Source organism: Jaculus jaculus, chromosome 18, assembly GCF_020740685.1.
Source record: "Jaculus jaculus isolate mJacJac1 chromosome 18, mJacJac1.mat.Y.cur, whole genome shotgun sequence".
NCBI classification, from domain to species: domain Eukaryota; kingdom Metazoa; phylum Chordata; class Mammalia; order Rodentia; family Dipodidae; genus Jaculus; species Jaculus jaculus.
The window spans coordinates 6,804,316-6,816,341 of record NC_059119.1 but is presented as its reverse complement, the minus strand read 5'-3'; the positions used below and the strand labels follow the sequence as shown (position 1 = coordinate 6,816,341).

Here is a 12,026-nt window from a genome sequence, read left to right as displayed (position 1 = left end):
TGACTTCACAGGCAAACGCCTTACCCGCTAAACCATCTCTCCAGCCCTCATTACAGGTTTTTGAAGAGGAGCAAAACAAAGCTTTCTTCTCCTGCAACCAGAAAAGTTTAATGTTCTTTTAGAAAGAACTTTTACAATTTATTTGAGCGAGGGAAAGAGTGGGCACACCAGGGCCCCTTGCTGCAGCAGACTCCAGACACACACCACTTTGTGCATCTGGCTTCACATGGGTCCTTGGCCAGGTGTGGCCACCAAGCTCCTTACACACTGCTGCGGCATCTCAGCCTCGCAGATGGAGTGGAGCGTGCTCCTGCGGCCAGCTGCCCTGTGGCCCCTTCGGGCGTGGTGCTCTCCTATCTGCTAGACTCTGCTCTCAGGTTGGCCGGGAACCTGGAACCTCTTTCCCAGCACAGGGTCATGAGGTACTGCTTAGAATGTTGTCATCAAACCCAGACATTCCATCTATTGCTTTCCTTGCTTCTAAAACTACCAAAATTCAATCTGGAAAGACCAGTCTGTCTGGAAGGACTGCTCTCTACAACACTAATGTTGCTTCTCACAAAATATCAAAGATATTTCTTATGGTCTCAGATTTCCTCATTTTAGTAATACCACCAAATCACTGAGGACCAAACTCAAGACACTGTGTTGCCCATTTTTGTTTCCTTGTTTTAAAATAGAAACAACATTTCACAGTTCAATTCTCTGAGTTTCTGACATTACTATTTCTGAAAGAAATCATCTTTTTTTTTTTTTGTTTCACGTTTCCTGGCATAAGAGTTTGTAAAAATCTGCCTGCATATTCCAATCATCTGAGGAGATTTTCAAAATAAGGATGCAGAGCTGGACAGATAGCTCAGCAGTTAAAGGCGCTTACTTGCAAAGCTTGCTGGCCTTGAGTTTGATTTCCCAGTACCCAGATGCAAAAAGTGGCACATCTGTCTGACATTTGTTTGTAGCAGCAAGAAGCCCTGATGCACCTATACTTACATACACACAATGAAAAATTTTACAAAAGCTGTTAAACTGACGTTTGCAATCTGTTGGTATTTCTGAGTAACTATTGTAATACAGGGGTATAGAAGGTAACTTTTTTTTGTTTTTTGTTTTTTTCAAGGTAGGGTCTCACTCTAGCTCAGGCTGACCTGGAATTCACTACGTAATCTCAAGGTGGCCTTGAACTCTTGGTGATTCTCCTACCTCTGCCTCCCAAGTGCTGAGATTAAAGGCATGTGCTACCACCATGCCTGGCTGAAGGCAACTTTAAAAAATATATATTTTATTTATTTAAGAGAGAGAGACAGAGAGAGAGAAAGACAGAGAGACAGAGAGAGAGAGAGAGAGAGAGAGAGAGAGAGAGAGAGAGAGAGAGATTGGTGTGTCAGCTCCAGCTGCTGCAAACGACCTTCAGACACATACACCACTTTGTGCATCTGGTTTATGTGTCCTGGGGAATTGAACCTGCGTACTTTGGTTTTGCAGGCAAGTACTTTAACTGCTAAGCCATCTCTCCAGCCTGAAGATAACTTTTAAAACGCAATCCTAGTAAATTTATTTACTTTGTCTCCTTGAATTAGAAATCTTTAGACAGATCTGCCAGTCTGTGAGGTATGGCCACATGATCTTGAGGTCTTGCGATGCTCTGCATGCCATTTATGGGCCAACTGAGCACAGTGTGAATGAGAAGGGGCCAGGGGACAGGCTAACAGGCCAAATAAATCCTGGTTGAGTGACAGATTTCTTGGCCAGATCACCCCCACAGCAATGCTGACCCCATGGAAGAGACATGCTTTTCCTGTGACATTCTCCTTCTCTTACATAAATGTGTATACAGATCAAGAACAATACACCGGTATCACATGTTAACATCAGAGGCTTGCTTCCCCTGACAGTTCAGAACCAACCAGATTCTGTGGTGGGGACCCTCCTTTCTACTCCTGGGGAACTGCTCTGCAACAGACAAGACTGTAAGTACTTTGTGGTGCTGGGGATTGAACACAGGACGTTGGACACGTTAAGCAAGTATGTTACCAAGAGCCACACTCCCAGACCAAGGCAAACTACTGTCATGGAGGCTCTGGGGAGATTCAACCAGTGTAAGTTTTGACTGGCTAAGCCAACAGAACAGAACAGCAGTATCGTGAAGGAACACAGCAATAGCTGGCGATGGGTTACATTTCTACGTCCCAACATGCACATTACCTCTTAGAGTTGGTCTGAGGAGCCTTGAGAATGCCTTGGGTAAGAAGATGGACATTCTCCACTGGACTCAGACCAGTGCCGAGGAGAAGAAAGGAGAAGAGACAGCCTGCCTGGAGGCTCCCTGGAGGCTCAGGCCTTCTGCTCACATACTTGTTGTGACAGGTGCAGTCCCCGCCCCGCCTCCATCTGGGGCCTGGCGCAGCTCAGAAACTGGCCTCTTCACCCAGCACGGAGCATATGGGCTGGGACGGGACCAGCCGCTCCTTCCCCTGGTATCTGCTCCCTGCGTGTCTCAGCTTGTCCCTTCAGTTACTGCAGATAGCTTGGGCCTGACTCACTCCATGTAACAGTTGACGTCAGGAAGGAATGAAAAGCACATACTTGTCACCGAAGGAATGTTGCGCATCTGTCACCTAGCTTAGGGGCAGGATGCCAATGCCACTGCCTTAGATCCCTTCCCAGCCTGGCATCACTAACCTCTATAATCAAATTTCTGTTTATCACTCACTTTTATGAAAAACAGATTTGCCGCACATAAACAATGTAAGCATATATTGTTTGGTATTTGCCTATGCTGAGGCCTTTAAAAATTACAAGATCATGCAATATGCGGATGATTGTCAGTGACAATCCATCTGGTTTTACTATTGTATAATATTCCAATATGTAAATAGCCAACATTTACTCATTTGCCATGTAAAAGAGCACTCTGTGCAGAGTTTTGCTTTAAGAGCATCTCTGTAAGTACTCTCATGGATGTCTCCTGTACATGCCGAGTTTCTCTTGTGCTACACAGCTCACTATGGACTCAGGTTACAGGGTGTGTGAATGATTAACACTGAAAGCTTGGGCCAAAGTATTTTCCAAGGCAGTTCCAGCCACATTCTCTCTTCCTGGCGATATAAAGATCCGGTTGCTCTACACATCCTTGCCAACACTTGGTATTTTCAGACTTCTTAATTTTTGCAATCTAGTAGGTGTGAAACAGAATTTGAATATGGCTTCAATTTACATTTTACTGAGAACTAATGAGTCTCTCTCTCTCTCTTTTTAGTTTTTTTGAGGTAGGGTCTCACTCTAGCTCATGCTGACCTGTAGTCTCAAGGTGGCCTTGAACTCACAGCCATCCTCCTACCTCTGCCTCCCAAGTGCTGGGATTAAAGGCATGTGCCACCACACTCACCTCTACATGTTTTTTAAATTTATTTTTATTTATTTGAGTCACAGAGAGAGAGAGAGAGGGAGACACACACACACACACACACACACACACACACACACACACAGAATAGGTGTGCCAGGGCCTCTGGTCACTGCAAACAAACTCCAGATGTATGTGTCACCTTGTGTATATGGCTTACCTGGGACCTGGAGAATTGAACTTGGGTCCTAAGGCTTTGCAGGGAAGCACCTTAGCTTCTAAGCTATCTCTCCAGCCCACATTTTTTAAAAAATATATTTATTTATTTATCTGGCAGAGAAAGGGAGAGAATTGGCTTGCCAGGGCCTCCAGCCACTGCAAGCAAACTCCAGATGCCTCTTTGTGCATCTGGCTAACATGGGTCCTGGGGAATTGAACCTGGGCTCTTTGGCTTTGCAGGAAAATGCCTTAACTGCTAAGCTATCCCTCCAGCCCAGTCCACATTTTTAAAAAAATGTTTTATTTTTATTTATTTATTTGAGAAAGAGGCAGATAGAGAAAGAATGGGTGCACCAGGGCTTCTAGCCACTGCAAAAAATCTTCAGACGCATGTGCCACTTATGTGCATCTGGCTTACATGGGTATTAAGGAACTGAACCTGGGTCCTTAGGCTTTGCAGGCAAGCACCTTAACCACTGAGCAATCTCTCAAGCCACTTATTTTTCCCCTGAGGTGGGGTCTCACTGTAATCTAGGCTGACCTGAAATTCACTATGCAATCTCCAGCTCAATACCTGCTATTTTAATGTCAAACAATACTGTTTGTTAATCATTGTTGATATTCTTATAATACAAACTTAATAGCCATTTATTTAAGTAGTTTAAAAAATTAAATAGTTTTTCTCAAGAAGTAATTTATGTATGATTCTCTATGAGAAGCATACATACAGCATAGTCTAAAAGTGATGTTGTAGACTGTAACACTCCCCTAAGCAATGTACACTGAAGACCTACCCTCCGCTAGTTCACACAGGGACATTATTAGGAGAGAGGGTCTTCATGGGGATAATCAAGACACAATGAGGGCATCAGAGTACAGCCTGATCCAAAATGAGTTTGGACAGAAGGCCAGCAAGGGAGAGGGTGCTATGTGAAGATGAAGGGAGATGAGAAGATGAGGGAGATCAGACAGTACCTACAAGGCAGTCACAGCACCAAAGCAGACTCTCCTCACAGCCCTCAGAAGAAGCGGCCTTGTTGTCACCTTGATCTCAGACTTCTGAGCTGACCTAGTTTGTGGGACTCTGCTATCAGTCCCAGCAAACTAATGTATTTACCAGAAATGCGACATGAGAAAAGGTTCATGACGTCTCACCAGCAGAATGATTCACTTTCTGCATGCAGACAATTCCTTCCTAACATGGGCACATGCATGTCATTACTTGAAAGATATCAAAGTGCTCATACTAGGGTATCTCAGTACGTTGTGAAATTACGTTCCGAATGACTTGTCAGCAGAAGCCTAACTTTAGACTTTTTTCTGACTTTCACTTGTCTGACTTCCATGGTAACTCTGCTTCTGCACGGTCACTAACACTGTTAAGTCAGAAAGGCAACATATTGCTAGCTTTTGGTGTTTGATTCTAGTATTTAGTTATTCTAATTATAGTATTTTTTTGTGGACTTAGATTAAAAACAGCTAGGCAAATGCTCTAGTATGGACAGTTCACAACTATAATCCCAGAACAAAATAAATGGAGGCAGAAGGATCTTGAGTTCAAGACTAGTTAGAAACAAAAACAAAACAAAACACTCCCCAAACCCCAAACCATACAAAACCAAATTGTAACACCTTGAATCCCAGCACTCAGAAGGCAGAGATAAGGAGGATTGCTGTGAGTTTGAGACTGCATAGTAAATTCCAGGTCAATCTGGACTACAGCGAGACCCTACCTCGAAAAACCAAACTGAAAAGCTTAGCCACTGAGATAAGACTCTCAGGTCTAATACCATAATGAGCTTCCAACATCAGGAAACTTACAAGTTGAAAATTACACTTCATATATAACTTTGGAACATATGGAATATAAGGGGTGATGACACAAAGAATGTTATTATAAAAATTATTTTCAAAGTGCTCAGTAATTTTCAATTTTGAAAACTCTGTAAATAACAGAAATAGAAATTATTTCTGAAATAGTAAAAAAAATTATGACACATTGATCAGCAATAGTATTTTGCCCAGAAAATTTAAAGGAAAGAGCTAACTTTGTGAGTTTCCAGTATCATTATGGGATTTATAATATCTCCACTAAGCACACAGAGGGAGCTGGTGGAGAACACCCCGCCACCTTCAGAGGGGTGCGCTAACCACACTACCTCTACCAGGAGGCCCCTGCTCGGGGCTTCTACAACAGGGGAAATGTTCCACTTTCGTGTTGTCATGGAATAGTCGACACGTGGCTAGCATAACTAAGAAACTGAATTTTGTTTTGGTTTGTTTTTCAAGGAAGGGTCTTACTCTAACCCACACTGACCTGAAATTCACTAAGTAGTGTCAGGGTGGCCTCGAGCTCTCATGGTGATCCTCTTCCCTCTGCCTCCCGAGTGCTGGGAATAAAGGCATGTGCTACCATGCCAGGCTAAATTTTAAAATTTATTTCATTTTAGAGGCTGGGAAGATGGTTCAGTGGATAGGAATACTTGCTGTGTACGCATGAGAACCTGAGTTTGGTCCTCACACAACAAGCATTCCTGTGGATGGAGAAAGATTGCTGGGCTCCCAGCTCAGCCAGTTTAACTGAAAAGCAGTGAGTTCCAGGTTCAGTGAGAGAGTGTCTGGGGAAATAAGGTGGAAGAATGACAGAGGAGGAGACTTTTATTATTTAAGGAGCTCAGAAAAAACAAGTCAATCAACAAGTAATCAAGAGATAAGTGGGTAAAGAATATGCAGATTGTTTGCATAATAGGATGTATAATTAATAAGCAAATGTAAGATAACCATTCAACTTAGGAAATAAGAAGTAAAATACAAAAGAAACAAATGATATCTGATATGCTTACTAGGAAATTACAAAGATCCCCATTCCCAGTTCTGGTTGTTATCATGATAAAAAGCTCTCACACAAGGCTGATGGCAGTTAAGGTATTAATATTTTTTTGAATATAATTTGGTGATTCATACCAATAGTCATATTTTTATTGTTTATTAGAGAGAGAGCGACAGAGAGAGAGAGAATATGAAGGGTGTACCAAGGTCTCCTGCCTGCACAGTGTAAGTACCATTGGGTAATAGGAAACTGAACCCAGGCCGATAGACTTTGTAAGCAACTGCCTTTGACCTCTGAGGTATTTAACTGCATTACAGCATTACTTATCAGGAAATATTGGAAGTCAATTAAAAGCACAATTAAATTAGACAAATGGCTATAACAATCATGAATACTGGTCCAATCAAATAGAAGATAGCACACAAGATTTCAGAGCAACAGAGAAGATATTTGTACTTGAATAGCAAAAAACTTACTATAGAACTTCGTTACCTAAACACAGACTCAAATAAAAACAATGAATATGCAGTTTAAACATCCAATATGTAGGTATATTAGGAGTCTATTCTGCCGTCTTCTAATATCAACCTCAGGAACTTACAGAATACTCATTATTCACTGGATGATGGACTATGGACATTAAATATAAAAATGCATTTCACCTTATGGGCTAGGTTATAGTCACTGAATAACAGAAATGATATTAGAATCCAGGCAAGTTAGCTTTAGTCCTGACCCTTATAATGTCAATAAATTAAGAAAAGTTAGAGGGAAAGTAGGATTTCTCTCAACTTCTGAGTCATGTTTAAGAGGTGAGGTATGTGTACGATGTGTGAGTTTGGGATCATTTGGTAATCACATCACCATTCCCTAGGCTTGCTAACCTGGCCTGTGAAGCTGAAGTTGGCAGACTTTACTATAAGCATTTCAACGCAAGGAGAGTGAAACTCAGGTTTAGCATGCTGCCTGCGGCCACACGGCTTATTAACTGTCATGACATCTGATTCTGAAGCCGGGGTTCTGGCCCCAGTGTTACACTGAGCAGTCTGGGGTGAACATGCTAAGCATTCTGGGAGTTCTGGGAAGTGGAGCTTCCTTTGTTTCTTGCTCAGGCTGAGGATCCTGCTGAGAGCTGTCTCATCCTGCTTAGGACAGAATGTAAGTCACTTCTCCTTCCTGCTGAGAAGCAAGCAGCTGCCGGGTGCAGACCCTGGGGTCAAGGAAACACACTAGGATGGCTGTGCTCCCTGCCAAGTGTTTTTTCCTAATGCACTACAGACATTTCTTCACCCCTGACAAACACATTCTGCATCTTCCTCACACTTTTGCTCTCTCACTCAGATCTTAACTTCTGTGGGTCCTAGTGAAGGAGAAACAGGAGCAAGTTAGCCTTTTGTGTGTTAGACAGGGACAGAGGCCCAGGTCCAAGGACAGCATAAATGTCACCTTGCCTGCCCTGGCAGGACTGGAACTCACGCCCTATCTAGTCTCTTCCAACACTCCCCATCAGTAGCTTCCTGTTTCTTCCTCAGTTTAGCACACCTGTGGCTGGCCCCTCCTGAGTCAGCTTCTTGAGTCCACCACCCAATCAGGTCTCTTTCTCATTCACCCTAGTTTAATGATAAGGCTCATCCTAATTGGATGTTTATTTTACTTTTTTGTTTATTTTGTCAAGGTAGGGTCTTACTGTAGCCCAGGCTGACCTGGAATTCACTATGGAGTCTCAGAGAGGCCTAGAACTCACAGAGATCCTCCTACTTCTGCCTCCCGAGTGCTGGGATTAAAGGTGTGCCACCATGCCTGGCATCTCTTGGTCTCTCTCCATTTTCTTGGTGCCTGATGCTCCTAGTTCTTGGTTTGGAAAGTGCTCACAGACTGAAAGGGGCGGAGTTGGGCATTTTTCACTGACTTTCTGTATGTATTGTAGTTTTGGCTGCTTTCCTGCTTCACCACATGTGAAATCTCACTTCAAGGCCCAAGTCCTTTCCCATCTTTTCATCTCTGACCGCCCATGTTAGTGTGAAGGGGATCTTAGGGCTTGGGCGCTTATGTTTTGCTGTGTGTGTGTGTGTGTGTGTGTGTGTGTGTGTTCTCCAGAGGCTTATTCCCTAGAGGTTTCTCTGAGGAGATTTTCTCCATCTTCCCACCCCTTCCAGCTAGGCAAGGGGAGAATTCCTTTCTAGCTTGAGCCTTTCAGCTAGTTTTCCCTCCAGATCCAAACTCTCCCTAAAATAAACCTCACAATCCGTAATTTACCCTTCTTGGAGCTTGTGCTTTCAATTCTTTGCTAACTCAGATAAGAACCCAAAAGTTGGAATTTGTGGTGGGCCTGGGATCTCCTGCACAGTTAGGGCACTTGATCCCTCCCTGGACCTCAAACCCTGCATTACTGGCAGTGCAGGTGTCTTTACCTGACCCAGCCTCTGGATTACCCAAGCTTCACACAATGTTGGAGACTCTTGCAAAGCAACACTGCAGCTCTCTTAAGCTGTCTGGTCTTCCTTTCCAGCTTCTCTCCCCAGTGTCCTCACATCCACTGACACCAACCGAGGCTCTCCCTCGGATGGGCTTTGGGTCACAAATCCCTCTGTCAGGAATCTTTTCCTTTTTCCTCCTTCATCCTGCCCAGCCCATTCAAATTTAATCTCTCTGGCTGTCTTTGATGATTCTCCAAGCAGGCATAATCCCTTCCTTGTCCAACACTAGGTATTTACCTCTCCCTGGATTTGATAATCTGGCCTGTACTAGAGACCTGTGCATGTGAGTTGGCAGGTCCATTAAGACTATAGACGTGTTACTGACCCTTGTATTGCAGTCAACACCAAAACCAATTCACATTCCTGATCAGCAATCAAAAGCCAAAGTGTAACGCCAGTCATGCGAACAACACAATGCACAACCAGCTACTAATGGAATTCATCAAAGGAAGCCGGAGTTCAGAAAAAAAAGGCACAACTTTTTTTCTTTCTTTTTTCCCTAGAAAATCAGGTTTCCGTGTCTCATCACTAAGCAAGGCACAGTTTCTTTTTCTTTCTCTTTTTTTTTGTTTTTGTTTTTCGAGATAGGGTCTCACTCTAGCCCAGGCTGACCTGGAATTCACTATGGAGTCTCAGGGTGGCCTCGAACTCACAGCAATCCTCCTACCTCTGCCTCCCGAGTGCTGGGATTAAAGGCGTGCGCCTCCACGCCCAGCCAAGGCACAGTTTCTTTAATGGAGCGCTTACTTTTCTGGGGAGAGAGACAGTAATTGATAGACCTCCGCTGACTGGAGGAAGGTTTGCTTGCATTGTGCAAATGACACAAAGACCGTCCTAGGAAAGGCTAATGAACAATTTGATGGCATTTGTAGTGTAATTTTTTTAGATTAACATAAAAAATTCTCAGATTTTAAAACTATAAATGGGCCTGGAGAGATGGCTCAGTGGTTAAATAAAGGCTCTTGTTTGCAAAGCCTGAGTTTGGTTCTCCAGTACCCACATAAAAAGCCAGATGCAAAAAGTGGCACATGCATCTGGAGTTCATTTGTGGCAGCAAGAAGCCCTGATGTGCCCCCACCGCCCCCACCCACCTCAAAAAGGTTCCACAAAGTGCCAAGTTCTGAATGCACTGCAAATTAGGCTAAAAGTAGACATAGTAAGTAACTCACTTCCAAAGTAAAACCAAAAGTAAGAAAATGTAAGCTCCATCTCCCTAATTAAATTAACAAAAAACCCCAACTATTATTATTTTCTCCCTCCTCAAAGTATAAAGCTAAGCGGGGAAGCGTGTCGCGTCACAGGAAGGTTTCATTAAGCTACCGAGAGGACACTGGTCCTACAGAGATCATGAATAACGTATCCACAGGCCCCCATCACTGTTGTTTATTCGGTGACTTTTTTCTTTTAGGATGGAAGACAGGCAAGGATGGGAGAACACACTGGCTTAGATAGGTCAACCTGGGCTAGAGGGAGACCATACCTGGAAAAAGCTATATACATAACTATATACACACACACTTTTACAGAAGTAAACGACCCACTTCAAGGATTTTTTTTTTTTTGTCTTTCTTTTCTTATAAACCTGTAGCTCAGGTAGGTCTGGGCACAATGCACTGGACCCATCCTTTGAACAAAGGAAACAGACAACTGCATCCTCTCAGCTCCTTGGCAAATCTGCCTCCCAAAGCAGGCGCAGGTGGAGGCTGGGCACCATCTGGAAGGTGCCCCCTTGCCCGTCCCTGCTGTCCATCTCGGTGAGGAGCCCCGGGACGCCCGCCCGCCCCGTCCCGGCTGCGGGCCAGAGGAGCCCCGGTCGGCGGCCCGGCGCTGTCCCGGCACACGTGACCGCAGGGCAGGGCGCCGCGGGCGGAGACCCCGCACGGCCGCCGGGAGCGAGCGAGGCCGCGGCGCAGGAGCCTCGGCGCCGGGCGTCTGCGGAGCCTGCGCAGGGCGCGCCGCTGCCGGGCCGCAGGGCGGTGCCGCGCACGGAGCAGCGCGAGCGAGCGACCGCACGGGGAGCGCGCGCCGCCCGCCGCCCGCCGCCCGCCCCAGCAGCGCCGCCGAGCAGAGGGCCGCCGCTCGCTCCGCACGCCCCGCCGCGGCCCCGCGCCCGACCTCCGGCCCGGCGCCCGCCCGGAGCACCGCCGGCCGCGCCCGCAGCACCCGGAGCGGGCCGCAGCCCGTCAGCCTCCACGGTAGGCCGCCCGCCCGCGTTCCCCAGCCCGGGCCTTCGCCGCCGCCGCCCCCACCCCCGGGAGCAGGCGCGGCGCGGCGCGGCGGGAGGACGCGGCGTGGGGGGGTCTGCACTTACACCACAGCTCGGGAGATTATCCACGACACCATCTTCCCGGGGACCCCCTGCGCCCGGCCCCCCCGCTCCCACGCCGGGTCGGGTCGGGCCGTCCCAACGGCAAGGCCGCGCGCTCGCCGCCGGCTCTCGTCGCGCTCGTCCCCGGGGCCGCGCTGGCGCCCTGGGCGAGCCGGGCCCGGGGTGTGTGCGCGTGTGCGTGTGCGTGTGCGTGTGTGTGTGTGTGTGTGGTGTTGTGTGTGCGCGCGCCCGCCCGCGCGGCCCGAGCTATCTTGGCAGCTCCGGGCTTCCGTCGCCGTCCGAGCGGGCCGGCCCCGCCCCACCCCTGCGCTCCCCTGATAGGCGGCGGCGCGTTGGACCGGAGCGGGGCCGGCGGCGGCGGCGGCGGCGGCGGGTTCCCGGGGTGGGGGTGGGAAGGCCGGCCGGAACCGCGCCTCCGCGAAGGCCTGCGCAGTCGGCGGCCTTCTCTTGTTTTTTTTTTTTTTTTTTGCCTTCTTTGCGCTCCGACCTAGCCCCAGATCTCCCAGTGATGGAGGCCGAGGACCCGGATTGGGGTGTGCGGGGGTTTGTGTGTGCACGCGTGAGAAAATTTAAAACACACACACGCGACGTTAGCCGGAAGCCAGCGTCCGAAGGAATGGTGCGGAGCGGGCCCCACGCCCCGGAGAGCTCGGTCGTGCAGGGCGTGGGCGCCTCCCGTGCGGCGGAAACCCTGGGCGCCCTTCGGCCCGGGGCACGGGCGGCGCAGGCCTGGCGTGGTGCGGGCCCCAGCGCTGCGTCTTGCGTTGGCTGCGTGGAGCCGCGGGGCTGGAGGGAGGATAACGCTGTTTCTGGGCTTTCTAGGCATCT

The 12,026-nt window shown here is 47.5% G+C and overlaps 1 protein-coding gene across 1 annotated transcript in view; it reads right to left on the bottom strand.

Annotated features, from left to right (window-relative positions):
- Reep3 (receptor accessory protein 3) overlaps nucleotides 1-11,297 on the bottom strand; it is an 89,440-nt gene extending 78,143 nt beyond the window's left edge. The window contains exon 1 of the mRNA XM_045137149.1: nucleotides 11,181-11,297. Coding sequence (XP_044993084.1) covers nucleotides 11,181-11,212 — 32 coding nt within the window. The 5' untranslated portion in view covers nucleotides 11,213-11,297. The remainder of the gene's footprint in view (nucleotides 1-11,180) is intronic.
- Between the last annotated feature and the right edge of the window lie 729 nt (nucleotides 11,298-12,026).